The sequence below is a fragment of the Apaloderma vittatum genome, unplaced genomic scaffold (assembly GCF_000703405.1).
Source record: "Apaloderma vittatum isolate BGI_N311 unplaced genomic scaffold, ASM70340v1 scaffold21130, whole genome shotgun sequence".
In the NCBI taxonomy this organism is placed as follows: Eukaryota; Metazoa; Chordata; class Aves; order Trogoniformes; family Trogonidae; genus Apaloderma; species Apaloderma vittatum.
Window position 1 is genome coordinate 3,976 of NW_009696502.1, and position 18,292 is coordinate 22,267.

At 43.6% G+C, this 18,292-nt stretch overlaps 1 protein-coding gene across 2 annotated transcripts; it reads right to left on the reverse strand.

The window, feature by feature from the left end:
- Positions 1-11,119: 11,119 nt before the first annotated feature.
- On the reverse strand, positions 11,120-17,759 carry DMBX1 (diencephalon/mesencephalon homeobox 1). Of its 2 annotated transcripts, none has more exons than XM_009875122.1 (4): positions 17,608-17,759; positions 13,562-13,757; positions 11,992-12,346; positions 11,120-11,520 (listed from the first exon to the last, which is right to left on the reverse strand). In XM_009875122.1, exons 1-4 carry the CDS (start codon positions 17,757-17,759, stop codon positions 11,120-11,122), a joined length of 1,104 nt encoding a protein of 367 aa, XP_009873424.1. The 2 variants fall into 2 exon arrangements, with proteins under 2 accessions (XP_009873424.1, XP_009873431.1); XM_009875129.1 differs by having other exon boundaries at positions 13,562-13,740; positions 17,606-17,759.
- Between the last annotated feature and the right edge of the window lie 533 nt (positions 17,760-18,292).

Genomic DNA, 18,292 nt, shown 5'->3' on the forward strand with positions numbered 1-18,292 from the left:
TGCAAAGAGGAATTACTCTGCAGCGAGGCAGACACCTTTCTTTTCTCTGTGGGTGTCTCGGAAGGCGAAACTAATTCACTTCTGCTCCATCAGGTCTCCTCTCCATTGTTCCCCACTAAGGTAATATTTTTTGCCTTACTTCAGAAACATTCCTGCCTGAGTAATCATCATCTCCAGCACAGAGAGCAAGGAGAGGAAATTAGGACGTTATTGAAGGTTTGAGAGATATCTCATGTTTCAGAGTGGATCAGGCTTTTTTTTTTTCCTTTAAGGTACCTCTTACGGGGAGGTGAGGCAAAGATGTTGGATGGCTTAGCTGGGGGGAGAGGGCAGGGCTGGTCTGCACAAAGCTGTGATGCAATAAAAATGTCCTTAATGCCACATGTGGATCCATCTACAGCAGATAATCTCTTGAGTGAAGAGTTTCATCTTTGGTGGTCTCCACAGGAAGTTTTTACTAGATGGTTCCCAGTTTTATTTGGGAGAGGGAGGAGGCTGGACTACAGGAGGTGTCATATGAGACTTCTTTTGGTGACATGAAGCAAAACTGAAGCTGACACATAACTTTTGAGAATTTTTTTTTTACCTTGAACAACCACAAACTGAAGGGAGCTGAGTCGCTTCCACCAGGCAAGTGATTTATCTTGTTATAGGAAGGTTCATTTTTTTAACCAAAGAACAAAGAGACAGTACAGGTGAAAATTCACCAGCAAAGCTTTTTCTAGTGTAACACAGTGGATTTCAGTTCTTCCCCTGTGTTTCCCAGGGCAGCTGTGGGGACCACATGAACATTTTAAGATGACATCAGAACTGCTCTTTTTTAATCTGCTCCTTTTCATGGCATTCTTGGAGAGATGGTCTCCTGTCCCAAAAGCCACCCTGGCCATAGCCACCAGACTGCTGAGATGGACCAATCAGCTTAACCCACAGAGCCATTGTGATGCTCATGACCTATTAACTGACTACAAAAAAAGGAATAATGGGAAAATTAGCATAAATATGGTACTTCAGAATAAAATGTGCTTGCAGCTGCCTTTACAGTAGGGGTGGTATAGTTTGCTCCAAAGTCAAGCCTTGGAACAGCAGGTGCTGAGCTTCCTGATGGTGGTGTGACCCCATGGGCATGTTTTCATATGAAATAGCTCCAGTCAAATCCCATCCCTGTGTCCAGTACCATGTAACTTTTAGCATCCCAATGTCCACTGGAAAGGAGTTCCCCCAGCTAATGCTGCCTTCTGTAGATGAGACCTTCTTAGTTTGCCTTCAGGTGATGGAGTGAAACTTGAATTTGCTCATTCAGTGCTCTGGTTCTCCCCAGTGCAAGAGGAACAATCCCACCATTTTGGGGCTTTGCAAGCTGTGCATGAGCTGTGCAGGGAGCTGGACAGTCACAGCATGTGGTGGAGTGGAAAACAGTGCTGCACAAACCGTGTCACCAGCACGGAGCACTTTATGTCAGTCTATATCATTTTATACTGGCTGTTACAAACCTGCACAGATTTCTCAGTCATGTCCCAGGTTGGACCAGTTATCGCGTGATGTGTTTTTCCACTACGATGCCTATAAAAAAACATAAGGAGGAAGTCTGATCTCCAAGGAGATGAAAAATCCTACCATCATCATCTGTTATTGGACCTTTCATGATGTTTATTGAAATAACCTCGCACCCCTGTTTATCAGTTCACCCATGTGTTTTCTCGTGGATATGGTGCAATCCAACACTCTGATACTTTGCTTGAGTATGCAGAGAGAATGTGTTTGAAAGAAAGCCAAGCTGAAGGAAGTCCGTACCTTGCTGGTGGACTTGATAGGCTTTTTACCTCTGTGTGTGAGCGAATTAACTTTGCTTTAGGTCCTTGCATTGCCTGCTCAGCACTTCTCAGGAAGGTGATTTGCAAAGTCCTGGAGAGTAGCTGCTGCTGAAAGCTGAAAGGTCTACAAGCATGGCCTCTGGTCTTTTTCCAGGAAAAACAAAGTTGAGAAATGGACATGGCTTGTCCCAGCACTGCCCTCCTCCAGCAGCAAAACAACTTGGGATGAAAGAAAAGCAGTATTAAGGCTGCAAGGGTGTTACCCTCCTCCTCGTCCTGCAGCGAGGAGGTGAGATTGGGACTAATTGCAGGTCTTAGTTGAACCACCCAGCTGAGTCCTTGATGAATCAGGGCTTAGAGAAAACTGTTTCACTGACATCTATTGATTTCTGTGGATGTCAGACAGGTAAATACCTTCCAGGCTCTGGATGTGGTACACCCAGTGTAGGTGAGATGCAGTCCTACCCTCTGCATTTGGACTCTATCCTGCAGCTACAGGAATGAAAACATTTTCCTCCATCGACTGCAAAAGGCAAAGGATCAGCTGCAAAGGCTGATAGTGAGGAGGTTGGGCTTCATCCCACCGGGGAGTCGCTTGCCTGGGGATGCTGTACTGGCAGTACCTGGTGGTGGGAGAGACACCAGAGCAGCGAGTCTGAAGAATTTCCCAAGGGTGAGCAAAAAGCCAGCCTTTATCCAAAAAAGGGGCTACAAATCCTGAAGACACCAAGTAAAATGTAAGCAAAAGCCTCAAATGATATGTGGACAAAAGTTGCAGGTATGTAACTCATTAAGGCATTATTAATATTTGTGTTGTCAAAGCGAGATGAGATTCTCTGACGTGTGCCTTGCAGCAGGTTAAAATAAAAGACCAGCATGGTCCCTTCTGGACTTGCAGCTCCTGAAAACAGAGCCAGCCCCAGTGTGTAATAGGATCTTCACTGCTATTTCAGGGCTTGAATAACATTATGGTGACTTTGCATAGATTTTTGCTCTTAATGCAAATAAGGAAATGTTTTTCTAATCAGGTAAGATAAGGCTGAAACATGATAGATAGAGTTGGGCTTGTTAATGAAATACAAAGAAGTGGCCTGTAGCTCCATAAACTATTTTCAAAAATAATGCGGTTTTTAAGAAAAATTAGTTTCTTTGGCTAACAGTGTTGTGAGAGAGCCTTGATGCAAATCTTTGTAATGAGTGCATTTCGATGAGCATTTGAAAAATATATATGTATTTATTTGCATTGATATGTTTATATGGCTTTACATATCAACTTAGTCAGGAAAAATTGAATAAAATGTCTCAGGTCTGGGAAATGAGAAGAGATTATGAAAAGCAGATTTAATATAGCACCGTTTTTTGATGTTTGTGGCACATTTCATCATATTGCCAGAGACACCCAATTACACAGCTTGCAGAGTAATCAGCAAATGGGGAATCCGAAGGAGAATATTAACTGTGGTCTTTTTTTTTCCCCCTTCCTCCTCCTCTTTCTTTAGCAAATATTATGTTATGCTTTATGGAAATGGATCAAAATGCCACATGTGCAGTTAATACTGAGCTCTGGAGCTCTTTCAAATCTTATTTTTCCCCTCACATTGTATTTTTCTGGAACAAACCTCTTGATAACTTTAGGACATGGTCTTTAAGGCCAGAACATCACCTTAAACTTCCTGTAAGTTTGGGTTCCAGTTTTAGCAGGTGGTTGCCTGTACTTCATCAATCTTGTGCAAGGGGACAAATCAGGCCTTATTGTTAATTGCAGATAATGACGTGGAAAAGCGTGATCATAGCTCATCTGTTCATGTCTCTCTCGGTGGAAGCAGGAGTTGACGGAGATATTTGGTGGCCTTGGAGGTCACAGACACTCCCTACTCACAGGGTTTTTATTATTCATCACAAAGCTGTAACTGTGGTGAAAAAGGTGATCTATTGATTAATATTCCCCTTATTGCAGAAAAAAAAAAATAGCAATGGTTGCAGTCCAGGACAATTGTGGCTGCCTGGTACTTTGAGTGCACGTGATCAAACAGTCCTTGAAGGCACTGATGGAACCGGGTCAAAAATATTTAAATTAAAATTATCGCAGGCAAGGGTGTTTCCAGGCTCTGTCTGTATTTCCACTGTTTCTGGCTCTCTGCCTGGTTTAAGAGAAAGTCACTTTTCTTGAGAATGTTAGAAAAGTTATTAATCATCATTGCAAATGCACTTGCTTTTCCTTCCCAATGACTTTTTCCCTTCTATGTTTTTTTTTTCCTCTACAATGTATCTACAGATGGGAAAATAAACTAGGAAGTCACATTGATGGGGGATGGTATACTGAAAGGGAATAATTTGATTATTTTTCAAGAGCTTCATTTTCAGATGACTTCGGGAAAATCTCAATAAATTCATAATTTCTCTTTTTTTTCCAATCAGCTTCACTTGTGAATTAGGCCTTTAGCCAAGACGGAAAGCCCTTGACATGACTAGTGACTTCTTACCCACCTAGATGATGTTCAAACTAACCTCAAGAGAGAAACACAGTAGAGGAACAAGCTTTGTAAAAGCTTCTCTGCCATCTTCTTGAGCACAACTCACCATATTTAGACCTAGAAAAGGGGACAGAACTTCTATCAAAAGAATAGAGACATTCTCAGTGTTGCAGGAAAGCTCCAATCATTTGAGAATGGTCACCATCATCATCTCCTCAGGCATGAATTTGTCTCCTGGAAGATGACGAGAGAGCAGACCCCTTGTTCTTGCCTTGCCCAAGTTGCTGCAGCAATTTCTTTGGTGTCTGAGAGCCAAAGGGGGCTTTTCACTTGCCAGACCAGCTGCAGGCAGTGGTCCCAACAGCAAGAAGTTGATATTCTGCACTTTTTTGTGCAAATCTTTCACTGTGGTCCCCCCATCTCCTTGTGGACAGTCAATGGCACTTGCCACCGTCAGAAGGGACGTGGCCATGCCATGGGGACAGGTAGGGGAACATGGTTTTTGGCATGGGCATCGTTACCTGACCCACACTTTGGGTCCAGGTTTTCTCACCTCACAGCCCACCAGTGATAGACTCAGGTACAAAACAGATCAGGCTGCTTGTGTTTACACCCCTGATGTTCATTTAGCTGTTAATGAAGAATTCACAAATTGATTTTCCTTTTTTTTTTTTTTATTAGCCGAATATGAAAACAGGCAATAATTTTACAGAAAGCAGGACTGGCACAATTGGTACATAGAATCATGCTGCAGCTTTTTGGAAATGAATATAAACTCTTTTTTTTTTTCTTCTTTTACCTACCAGAATAAATTAATATGATACACATTTGAGTTCCTCGATAGTGAATTCTAAAGCACAAGGTCTTACACTACAGCTCAATTTTACAGCGATCTGTACAGGATATTACTCTGATTTCCCTTTTGTTCTCCTTTGCTCCTTTGCAAAATAGGTTTGACACACAAACACGGTTACACTTTGGAGCTAATTGTACACCTTGGGTCAGAAGCTGGGGGAAAAAAAATAATTGAATGCCTCCTGGTATGAGAAAATAAACCAAAAAGTTATTTTTCCATTGCACAGACACATCTTAAGTTCTGCTGTATGAGATGGCCCTGCTTAATTGCAGTTAGATAAGGCTTTGGCTGTTCATAGGGCACGAGATGCATTATTTAATTTGCTCTGGGTTTAATGTTTGTCTGTTTTAGAGAGCTCTTGCAGTTGGATTTTAGCTTGGAGTCCAAACTATTAAGATAATTGATACAATTGTTTTTGTTAGTATGTGACAAATCTTATATCCTTACAAATCTATTTGGGGGCTAAATTTTGTCCTTAGCTGTGGCATTGCTCTACTAGGATTGGTGCAATAATTCTACTATGGCATTGCAGTGGTGACGAGGGTCTCACCTTACGTAGTGCCTGGGTCTTCACTTATGAGTCCCAGCAGGTTCCTCTGCAACCAGCAATGACCTGGGACGTGGTCTGAACTTTTAATGAGAAGCACCCACATACAGAAGAAGTGAGATTAGCATCTCAGCTTTTGCATCTCTTCCTCAGGCAGGCTGAGCAAACAGGGCACGATGCGGATGCTGCTGTCCGGGCGTCTGCAAAATCCGTGGAACCTGGAGGATGTTCATCATTCCTGGGCTGTTTTGTAACATGGTGAGAAAGTCACACATGCACACATCAGAGCAGGGAAATTTTTATATGTTTGTTTGATCTTGCTTTGCTCAAAAAATTGTTTGGGTTTTGTTTTGTTTAGTGCACCAACCTCCTTTTGTCCATCTGCTATGGATTTGGACTGAGAGCAGACCTACTCAGAGAAAAAGATTTTTTTCACTCAATAGTGAAAAACAGGAGATGTATTATGTTGCTCTAGAACAGATCATAAAAAATCAGCAAGGGGCACATGGAGGGGTGAGGAGGGAGGAAAAGAAAAATCAACACAGCTTGTAAAAACCAGCAGGAAAGTTCTGTAATTGACTTTTTTCCAAGCTTAATTGAGTTATGTTTCATAGCTACTGTAATTAAACTAATAGAATATGGTGGATTTGAATTTGCATTTCCTTTCTACAGAGGTTTATTTAATCCTTTACATATGAACTCTTCGGAAATGTCCTGAAATTGCTCAGAAATGTCATGTCAGTGGAAGTACCACGCGTGGCAGTCACGGACAGAAATGGCTCCAGTTGCCTCCGCTGTGTCCACCCACTTTGGTGCTTCTTCAGCAAAGATGAGCATCTCTTCGGCTGACTGTGGTGGGAACAGAAACCTAGAGCTGGTTAAAACTCTTCACATGGTGAAATACCTCAATGAGAAACGAGATGTGGGAGGATCTGCTTATTGATCGTTATTTTCGTGTTTGGGAGAATTTTTTGTGTTTCCTACACAGCAAATGGGGAATTTTAGTGTGGAAATAAAGGCAAAACTTCTCTCCCTCTTTATTCCTGTATTCACTACCAAGGATATTTCCACTTGTTAGACAAAAAACTATAAAAGAAGTAAAAAGGGAAAATGAGGTTCACTTTCTGCCTCCCAGCAATATTACTGGATCTTTTCTCACTGGTAGTATTTAGTATTTCTCCTGCACTGTTTAAATAACTGCCTTGATTTATTAATACCTCTCAGACTCCTCTTGCAGAGTAGAAGAAATTTAACTGTAAACTCTTACCCTGAATACTGTGACCCATTTTCTCCTGGGCCCTGATCCTTCAAGGACTGTGGCTAAAACCTTTCAAAATTCGTTAATTAGGCTTTGGCGCCGTACCTGGTTCACCAAGGAGGGGCAACATAAGCAAAACCAGGGGAAGGGGAAAGACCAGCAGAGGAAATCTCCAGATTCCTGTTTCAAAATAGCGATTAGGGATTTTTTTTTTCCACTCTCTTCATCACTGTTTTAAAAGGACCAGGAGTATCCTTTTTCCCAGTCTCTGTGCCATGCTGTGCATTTATTAAGCATTCGTTTCATTAAAAAATCAGCTTGATCATCTGCATTACGAAACACAAAACATCACTTCTCTTTTTGCATTTACCTTCCTGCAGCTGCAACACTGTCAGGGATGCCCTGTCCCGGCAACAGGTTGGCACAGCATCCAGAGAAGATAGGTTGGGGGGTTTTTTTACCGGTAATATTTGGTCTATCTGACAAGGCAGGAACTCTGGGTTATGCTCCAGGCATTTTATGCCTGTGGTGGAAGAAACTGCCTGGATAGCAGGGGCAGGGGAACCTCATTTAATATTTTTCTGAGACTCCGTCAACTACCTCATTTTCCTAAATAGCTGGCGCTGGTGGAAGGAAAGGGAAGGAGCAGAGCTCACATCACAAATCAGGGGAGATTTGCAGGAGTTCTTCCCACCTAAAAAAATGTTCAGGTTTGTAAAGTTCAAAGAGGAATGATGCAGAATCACCCTTTGGTCTTCCCACCATGTACACAGGCTTGAATTGGATGGGGATTTTCTCCACGTGTTTTTGTTTCTGGGTCTTTTTGGTGTGTTTTTGTCAGACAAAGCCCAAAGTCCCAGAAGCATTAAAACAATATGCAGGAAAGAGACTGGTTTTGACATATAATTAATTATTAGACTTTTGCAAGCAGGAAGCCTAAATTTTTGCTTTTTTGCATTTCTAAATCAATTTTGACTTTATGTGCAAGCTTACTCCCATCGTGGATGTTTAATTTTGACCATAAGAAGATAAAACCCAAACTTGGGATAAAATACTTCAGGGGCTCATATATATTTAAAACAATATATTTGTTCTTTTGCTTATTTTTTACATTTTAGATATTTTCATCCTGATTCAGAATAGGGGAAATAATCTCCATGTAGGAGATATTCACATGCCCTCGTCCTGGGCCAGCTGCACCTCAGACAGCTGCTGCACCACACAGCGGCAGATGAGGATGACACCAGCCAGACATCCCTAGGGACTGGTGGAGATCCGGGTGTCTCCTCTCCCAGTTTGCTTTCTGAGCTGCTCTGGCCTCATCCCCTTGTCCATGGTTTAAATGACATGCCAGATGTTCTGTCTGGGAAGTTCCCATATCTGCTGTGAGGATGACAGCGATACCAGGAGGGAGGAAGGGGGTCAGGCATCAAGCTCGTGAGGACGGTGAATGTTAAAATGAATTTTTGTGCTGAGGCACAGGGAAGAGTTTCCCTCCATGATTCAGTGGGGAAGGTCTCATCTCCTGGAGGATCACAGCAAATCTAGTGCTGGATCAAATGAGCTTATCTCCTGCGCTCCCTGCCCCTGCCTTGCCGAAGCAGGGTGTAAATCCACATCTTTTAACTTTCCCGTGGTGGATGCTCTGGAATCCATCATGACCTAGAGTAAAGCTGTATCTCCCCTGATCTGGGCTGACATTGCCCTTTCCAGCCCTATGGTACCCAGGCAGAGCAGAGATGCCAGTCTTAGCCGGTATGGTACAAAAGTGACTACAACCTTCTCTTCTCTGCCTGAAACATCCGCTAACAGGAGCTGCAGCTTCATGGACATCTTTTATTATTTAAAAAAAGAGGTGAAGTCCAAATCTGGTCTCACTGCCATTCACCACCCTTTTTCACCTTGTCAGGTCAGTCTAGACTGACAGCAGGGGACACCATCAGAGGAGTGCTAATTAAATTTGCAGTTGCTCTATACAAATAGCCTAAAGAAATGTGCTGAGGTTAGTGGGAGGCCGAAAAAATAAAGGTGACTACAGCTTTTTGAGGAAGGAGGAGGAGCAAAATTAATGTTTTGATCCAGTGTCCCTGGTTTGAGTGAAAGGCTAAGAGAAATGAAAGCTGGGACTTTCAAAGGATCTTTTTGGAGACAACAAATGTACTTTGGTGGTTTTGATTTAATCAGGCTCCTTTGAAAGTGACAGCCAAAAATCTACTTCCTACAAATACATTTGGTTTTGGCAAAGTGAAGAATTCTGCTGATTTGACAAAGTCAGGAAAACTAAAGCAGGAGAGAAAACCCCCAAACTGAAGTGGTTGTCACAACAGAATTATTTAAGAAAGATGCTCCATTTCAGTTGGAAGCTGGTACGGTCAATGTGCTGCCCCCTCTGTTCTCACTGCAACTGTATGAGGCATAAACCACCATTTCTCATCAAACTTTGTTATCCTTATGTCTCTACTCTCACGAGTTAGAAACGTTTTTAAGAGGCATTAGTGAAGCTGAAAACACAACTGTATTTAAAGAGGTAATTTGATCCCTGGCTTCTGCCCTGGTATGAAGCAAGGTAGGAGCGAGAGGGGCCGTAGGCTCTGGGTCTGTGTTTCATGGTAAAATCAAGGATGGAGCAGCTGATCACCTGCAGTGAATTAGCACTGCTCTGCCCAGTGTGTTGGTGGCAGAACCGGCTGACACCTGTGGGATTCAAAACTGGCACCTGCCACAGAGTCAACCTGGATTTTTTGGATATCATCCTTCCCTAAAGCTCAGGGTAATAGCAGTGGGTTGAAAGGATTTATTTGGTTTGGCAAAAAACAACCCCCATGACTGGAGCTGGCAGAAACATTTCTTCTCAACAAGGAAAACCACCCTGGGTTGAATGACGGGTCATTCCAATGAAACGTGGCTGAAATTGTTCACTGAAACAATTTTGAAGCTGGTGAATTTTGGTTACTTGCAAACCCCACATTTTTGGCAAGTTTATCTATTCCCTCTTGGCTCCAACAAATACAAAGAGAATAAAAACCCCTGCTTTTCACCTGCTTTGCCTCCAGCATTTCAGCATTTTTCACTTGTTACACTTTCACTTGCTAATCAATTTCTGAAGCTGCAGGGCTTGAAGGTAGAATTTGGTAATCAGAGCTTTTTTCTAGACACGGGTTGCATTAATCAAGTTTTTGCCAAGAACCATATAATTCATGATGTATGAACACACCAAGAGTTCATACAAACTTTTTATTATTCCCTATTGTCAAAGCTAGACCAAAATGCTCTCCAAAAAGAAAAGCCTGTAATTTGTAAATAGAGGAGTTTATGTGTCATTGAAGATTAAAGAGGAAAAAATCTAGATCGAAAATAATCCTGTGAATTTGGCTTTCATTTTTCTGCTCAGCCAGCAGCATTTGGCCAATATTTTGTCCTCTGTCTTTGAACAAGTGCTATTAAAAAGTAAACGAGAAATGCTTGCCTTATAGGAAGTGCTTAAACAGGAAATTCACCTTCATACCCTTTCCCAGCCGCTATAAAATTAGCTTTAGCAGAGAAGGGAGAAGTAGAGCAATGAAGTGCACAATCGTTTCTCTTTGCCATAAACACCTTTAAGATGCTGACCCAAGAAGAGCAACTAGCTACGAGCTGAGGTTGGCAAGATGGTTGATTTGTGACTTTGATACTAGCTACTAAAACTGAGAAGGACCGGGGAATAAAAGCAAAAGAGGTCACAGTTCTGTAACACTGACAGTAACACACAGGTGATGGGTGCTGTCAACATTATAAACTATATACAAGACAAAGCGGGACTTTTTCTTTTCCCAAAAAATGCAACAACAACAACCAAAAAAAAGGTGTATATAACACAGTTGGCACATTATCGCAGGCTTGAGGAAAGGGGGCTTCTCCTGGACATTGCAGGCTTAATTCATGGCAGTCCAGAGAACAGTTCATCTGTCTAAACATACATCCTCTCCCCCTTCCTCCTTAAATATTTAGCGAAGACCAGGCTGGTAGCAATGTCTGATGCAATTGCGGTGCTAATCAGATGATAATAAATGCAAAGTTTTCCCTGAAAGGGAGCACCTTACTCCGGGAAGAGATGAGGGTGGGGGGTGTTTTTCAAGGAGTGACATGTCTAGCGCCAGCCTCCAGCGCATCTTCTCGTGGTAGCTCATCTGGCAGTCAGTTGGGTAGGGTGTCAAGACCAAGGGACGCCGCGTGCTGTTTTGCCCGGAGCCTTAGGTTCTCGATACTCGTCGTTTTACTGTTCAGGCTTGGAAGGGAGCTGGAGGCTTGCAGGATGGGTGAGGACCAGACTTGCTGAGCGTGGGAGAGCGACTGGTAATACGACTGACAGTGCAGGGAACTCAGTGGTGCCATGTTGACGTTCATGCCCAAGTAAGGCATGGCAGACGGTGTCCCCATTTCGAAGGAGGAGTAATGGACCAAGTTGTTGGTGGCCGCCATGTGCTGGCGGAATTGCTCTTGCAGGCGGAAGAGGCTCAGGGGCGAGGAGGAGTAGGAGTGAGTCTGAGCCAGGCCACTGCTGGATGAAGGCGTCACCGTTGCGCTGATAGGGGACTCTATGGCAGGAGACAGAGGGAATGGGGATTATTTCTACAGGCTGGATGCAGGTGCTGATCTGCACGCCAGGAGGGTTGGGACTGCAACGTGGGCTTCTCTCTTGCACCAGGAGGGCAAACGACAGGGGATGTGTTAGCTCAGGGAAGAGAAACATGCGTCTGTACCATACTTAGCATCTTACAGCACAGAAATGGGGCTGACCTCCTCGAATGACTTTCCTCCTGTCACTGGGCACTGTTCTCCCCGAGCTCTAACCTGAGCAGAAGGTCTTTGTTCTTTCTGTGTTCCTGCTACAATAGATATCATGCCTCTGTGGGTCCAGTTTAGTGCTGAAAACAAGAAGATAAGTCTGGGCTGCCTACCTGAAAGCACCCACACCGTAGGGAACAGGGGACTAGACCCAACCACCAGCATCGCCCTTGGAAATGCCAAGTCCTGGCACCAACCCGCATCAAGATGCTGCCCCTTACCTGCTTTTGGGCTTGCTCTCTTGCAGTTCAAAGCCTTGCTGTCCATGCCAGGGCTCTTGTCCACTTTAGCCTCGTCCAAGGTGCTCTTAAACTCCTCCTCTCTGTCGGCCTGGTCCTCAGGTGCTGACTCGCTGGCTGACTGCTCTGACAAGGTTAGGCTGAGGTCTGCGCCTACCTCGCTCGGGAGGCTCTGGACCTTCTCGGTGTCTGGGGTGGTGGCCTGTGTCTCCAGCACTGGTGGCTCTGTCTTTCCCTCACTGTGGCTCCCTTCACAGTCCTTCTGCTTCTGCAGCTGCTCCTTCTGCAGGCTACGCTGCTTCTTCCGGAATTTGGCTCTCCGATTCTTGAACCAGACCTTCAGTGCCACAAACAGCAAGGGGGAAAACTGAGAATCCTGCCAAATTCAGCATCATTCAGCCTGGGAGCTTCAGGGGAACCCCAAGTAATGAGATACTGCAAACTCACTATGCCCAAAAGTCATAGAATCCTAGAATGGTCTAGGCTGGAAGGGACCTTAGAGATCATCTAGTCCAACCTCCCTGTTGTGGGCAGGGATGCCACCTCTCGACTAGACGAGGCAACACATGGGGACCGAGCAGGAATCGAACCCGCAACCTTGGTGTTGTCATTGTTGTCAACACTGCACTCAAACCAAGTCATTTCACTTGATTGAATCTTAGAGCTCTACATGTTTCCAGTGCTTCTACAAATAGCACAACAAATATATTTTAAAAAATGTTCAGCCCTTATGTCAAGTCTATGTTAGTTTCTAAAACCGTTTGGTTTTAAATGTACCAAAAACTATGGCAGCAACACTCAAAATAAGCCAATTCAGGCACCAAATTTAGGGAAGGATCCATACTTTTTTAACCTATATCAGTAAACATGGATTGGAAGAAATATTTGCAAATCTTGTTAGTGTTATTTGGTTAGTTACATGAGGAAATGAAAAAATTTGAAGATCAAAATGTCTTGAGGTTTATATAGAAGAACTGTTTTTTTCTACTAATTATTCACTTTTGCACTTCACACCAAAGAGCTGGCTATTCAGTTTTTTAAAGCCCAGTAATGCAAGAACCTTTCCACCATCAGGTTATGAGGCATATTGTACTAGTTGCAAATAAAAAAAGCCAAAAAACAAACTCAGACAAAACTTTGGCCTGAGATGTTACAAGTATTGACACTGGTGGAAAAGAGCAGCTGGAATTAGTTGAGTTTATCCTCTTCTGAGAAAGCCAGAAAAGCCTTGCAAATAAATAAATAGACTTCTGCTGATGTTTCTAAAATTTCTCTCAAAGAAATGTGAAAGAACAAATGAGAACCAGTGTACACTTCAGACAATCTTAAATTTAAAAAATGTGCACATGGATTAAGAATTTCCTTAGCAGAGGTGTGACTTTGGATGAATTTATCCCCCCAGTTCCACCTTCGATAACCTTACTGCCCCAAAATCTCTGGTTACACTGGAAGAATCTTGAAAGGTCATGGGAGTGGTGAAGCCTCTGGGAACCCCACTATATTCTTTTAAACATCCCCACTCTTGCACCAAAATATCACAAAATATCAGTACCTGGACTCTGGCTTCAGGTAGGTTTGTGCACATAGCCAGTCGCTCTCGCATCACCACATCTGGGTAGTGAGTCTTCTGGAAGGTCTTCTCCAGCGCCTCCAGCTGTTGAGCGGTGAAGGCCGTGCGGCTTCGCCTTTGTTTGCGGTGCTGGGATCCATAACGTGCCTCCAAAATGATGTCTTGAAATGTACAGCCGTTGGAAGACAAGAAAAGTGGCCAATTTAATTATTGGAATTTGTATGCTGACAGTCGAATAAAGCAGTTGCTAAAACTAGACAAACTTACAAAAGGTTTTTGTCATGGCTCTAGATCTAATAAAACACATGCATACATTTTTCTGGTTAATTGAGGTGCCTGAGGAGATAAAACGACTGACTAGAAAGCCTGTTCTGGAGAGGTAACCTCTTTCCATAACAGCTGTGGAAACTGTTGAGACTCTAGTGCTAAATTTGGTTGAAATAAGCTAATCTGCTCTAACATCAGTAGGACAGGACACACAGATGCCAACACCCTGCTCTGGCATAAGCGTCTTTCAAGGTGGGGAGTATCACCATTGTAATCAGGAAAAAAGTCCAGTGTTACGTGTCCTGTTCTCGTGAAGCCAAGGGCAGAGCTTTGGAAGGCTTCAATGCTGCCTTGATGCACTTGGCTGGTCAGCGGGAAGAGTCCGCGCAGCTTGAACGCAGCCACCGCGAGCTCATTTTGTTGGCTGAAGCTGCACGAGAAGACACGTGTCTTCCCAGAAACCTGGCTCTTCTTTAGTGTCTCATATGTAGCTCACTGTAGCCTTCAAGGCAAGATATTGGAGAGCTGTTCCAGGCTCCAGTTCAGGAAAGCACTTAAGCTCATGTGCCTTTGTGCGTTTAGCTTGAAAGCACGTGCTTTACTGAGCTCGAACACTCTCCAGCATCTGGGGTGGAAATGCTGGCCAGGACCGAGTCCAGCCCCACTGATTGCAAGCCTAGAGCTCATCTGCTGAGCTCTGCTCAGTAGAGGAGCTACTCACAAGGTCTCACTTTGCAAACTGTGCTTGCAAAATTGAGAGCAGAGAAGAAATTCAGACTGGGGAAAATCTGAGGCCAACAGTAAAGGGTTTATTATTCTACCAGAGACATTGTTATTGCACAACAGTTAGTGGGAGTAGAAAGATCTTAAATAAATGAAAATAAGTTACTTTAAAACAAAAAAGAAAACCCCTTTATTATGCAAGTTGGGACATGCTGTGCTACGACGTTGGAATGAAATAGTCTGGCAAGAGATTTGCTCTCAAAGAGGAAATGCAGAAAGAGCAGTGTCTGGTATCGTTTTTAATTCAGTTAAGAATGTGCCTTCCAGTAGAAGGGAGGAATGAACACACTAGAAAACAAGCTAACAGGGAGAAAAGTCGGCATTATTGTTGCGCGGAACCAGATGAAGGCTATTGCTGCTGTTTATTTGCGCTTTTGTCACGAGCATCGTGGCATGAATCTAAACAATAAAACAAAACCTGCTGTCAGGCCAGCACCAGAGCCATACAGCCAGGTTCCAAATACGCTGGCTAAGGAGCGTAGCAAATCGGCGTTGCACTGCTCAAACATTCCTCTTCCAAACTTCCAGCTGTTTCATTCTAGGTCAGCGTTTGCAGCGCCTTTCTGGGTGATGGCCAAAGCTGCGAGGTTTTGGCAACCTGGAAAAGACGTGATCAGGCTGGAGGTTTTTGGCCAAATACAATACAGCGTTGGTTGCATACAAGAGACTTCTGTGTTCAAGATATCGGAGCTTCCTGGGGAGTTAAGACACTGGTAACAGCTGCCATTCTGGAGGCAAAGAGATCGTCTGTGATGTATTCAGTCACAGCTCTCAGTGCAGCCAGGTGAGGAGAAGGGATACTCTGTGACAAAAAATTTGAGCTGCCCCAAGATGTTTTCCAAAGCTAATATTTGTGTTTCAAGTTCAAGAAACCAGGAGAAAGGACACTGGTTAAACACCCTACCTGCAGGCTGGAATATTCCCGAATTTCTAGAGTAGAGGTTAGACCTACCAGCTCCCTGCAGGCAGCAGCTCATGCATTAAGTTTGGCCACTCCAACAAGAGCCACCCAGCAATTATTTTAATGTTTTAACTATGTTTTCAGGCTTTGTGGAAGGAGGAGAATATAAATTGCAGGTGAGTCTTTGCAGTTACAATCAGAAACCTCTGTTTTCTGACTTAAGGTCATTTGCTTTTGTGCTGCTTTATTCTGGCTGTCCCTGGAAGGCAAATGAGATCTATAACCTGAAAGATATTCAGAAGTAACAGAATGTGAAGAAACTGCAAAGGAATCAGCTCGTGGGTATATAATGCCTACCCTGCCAATGATAAGCAGACAAGGGGACAGTGGGATTTAATTTGGAAAGTCTTCCAGGCGGGTTATTAATTTTAAAGATAAGAGGTCAGAAAACCAATTGAATTTCCTAGTCAAAAATAGAAGAATAGCTTTTTTCTTTTCTTTTTTTTTTTTTTTAAAAATCTCCTTCTACTTTTAGCCTAGTTAGGGTCAAAGACATTAAGTCCTCCGTGCTCCATGGTAAAAGATATAGGTGATCACAAAAATCTTTCCTTGCATCTAGGAACAGGACACCTTGAGACCCAAGGTCTGAAAGGCCCATTGCAGAGTTGAGGACCATCTGCCCCTGTCTGACCAACTGTGTGCTGAAAGGGTGAGCGATGGAATGGGTGCACGACCTGGGCAAGGGAAGTGCCCGTGTGTCATCACTCTGCACCCCAGCAATAGAGCCAGGATTAGAGTCCATGTCTCTTTGATCCCACTTTGGCTCTTTTTCAGTGAGGACAGTGACTCCCAGCTCTGCCCTACACCTCCCCAGAGAGCCCACAGGCAGCAGTGAGTGGTCTGAGGAACCACGTTAAGGAGATCACTGCTAGCAGCTGAATGAGGGAACATTGCAGGCATGAAGATTCATGTCTCCTGAATTTAGTCTGCTAAAGTTGTCTGGGTAGATTATATTTTCTACCTACTCTAGGCTACTCCATTTTCTTTTTCTTTTTTCCTTTAGTATCAGACAAACAGAAAGCTCTCTTAAAACAGATGTGTACTTTTCAGATGGTCAGGGAAGATTGTTCCACTCTGGATATATTCACCCTACCATACTGAATTTTCTCAGGTCTCAATCAACTGTTTTTGAACAATTCTCCCTATCAAATCATAAAATATTATCTGGACTTTGCACTTCTTCTAATACCAGTATCGATGTAGTGCTGTTACAGTCATGGCTGAATTCAGAAAAACAGGTCAGATGCTCTGGAGCAGCAGCTCCTGTCCCACTGTCCCACAATAACACTCTCTGGGTAAAGCTGCATGTGACTTTTGTAGAGTTAAAAACTGCTTTTTTATGGAAGGCAAAATACAAAAGGAGCAAGCTAGCAGGACCAGCAAGAAAATGTCACCCAAGCCAAGGTCTAGGATTCTCAGGAAGACATAGATCCATGTGAGGCCCAAAGAAGATCCAGATGAAGACAGTTTTCCAAAAAGAGTGTTTGGTAGAACAGTAAATGGAAAATAGTTGCAAGAGGGAGCAACACAGAAGAACAAGCTGTGGCCTGGGACAGCAGGAGATGGGTGTCAGGGGATGCAAGTGCTGGGCCCTTCACTGGAGGAATCCAGCTCACTGTGTGCTCGTATGCATTGTGCTGTTATTTACTAAGAAGAAACTGAATTATTCTGCTATTTGTTGTTCACTTATTAAAACATGTTTCAGTATCTTTTTAATGCTCTCGTTTCAATCCCATACAGCAGGACTGCATCCCTCTCACCTTTGGGCTCCCCAGCCGTCAGAGGCCAGCCTGCAGCAAGGTGCAGCATTGGGCACGTGTCACCTGCAGAACCTGGCCATGCAGCCAGCATTCAGGAGCACATCATGCCAATTGGCTACGTCACACTCCAATCCACTCCAGTGCAAGCCACAAGGGTGGTTTGGTTTGATTTGGTTTGGTTTAGCTTTGGTTTGCTTTGGTTTGGTTTCGTTTGGTTTTCCCCAGGGAACGGCAGAAGCCATGAGTTGTTCTTACCAGCCAGTCTCTCTGCCAGGGTGAGGGCATGCACGGAGGGCCGGTAGTCGGGGGCGTGCTGGGCTTGCTGAGCTGCCTGCTGATGGAGGTTGTACATGGCGCTCAGAGAATTCATGGCGTGGAGCGAGTAACCATTCACTCCATAGTGCTGCATGGTGACATAAACCTGAAAAACAGCAGCCGGAGGAGAGAAGTGCTTAGGAAAGTGCTATTCCAGTGGCCAGATGTCTCAGCAGAGCTTTGGAAACGTTGAGCTCAAACTTAAAATTTCTGCATGCAAGGCTCACTTCCACCCTCCCAACTCCAACAGGTTCTGGGACAGAAATCAAAATACTTCTCGTTGACCTAAAGCACCAGTGACACCGATCTGGCTTCCAAGCTTAGAGACCAATATCTGACTATATCCCACACATGATATGCTGAACAAAAGATGGGAAAGGATTTTTTTTTTCACATACCCTAATAAAATTTATCGTATTATTGTGACTTTTAATGAACCGACTTATCTCTCTCTATCCCAGGACCAGCTGGGATTTTGTCTCTATCGTTGCCTACAGTGGGCTGTTCCATAATACCATTGCTATAATGTCAAATAGTCTTTTTTATCTGAACCTACTCATGCGTAATTTGTTTCCATTCAATTTTCTAAAGGTTTTTCTTAACAAATGATACATGGAAAAAAAAAAA

Bases quoted from the DNA above. Each gene is read 5' to 3' on its own strand.
- DMBX1 (XM_009875122.1), bottom strand. From the start codon at position 17,759: ATGCAGCACTATGGAGTGAATGGTTACTCGCTCCACGCCATGAATTCT. The intron at 13,758-17,607 runs TGGTAAGAACAA...CTTGTCTTCCAA, and splicing joins ACCCTGGCAGAGAGACTGGC to CGGCTGTACATTTCAAGACA. The intron at 11,521-11,991 runs GTAAGGGGCAGC...CTCCTGCCATAG, and splicing joins GAGAGCAAGCCCAAAAGCAG to AGTCCCCTATCAGCGCAACG.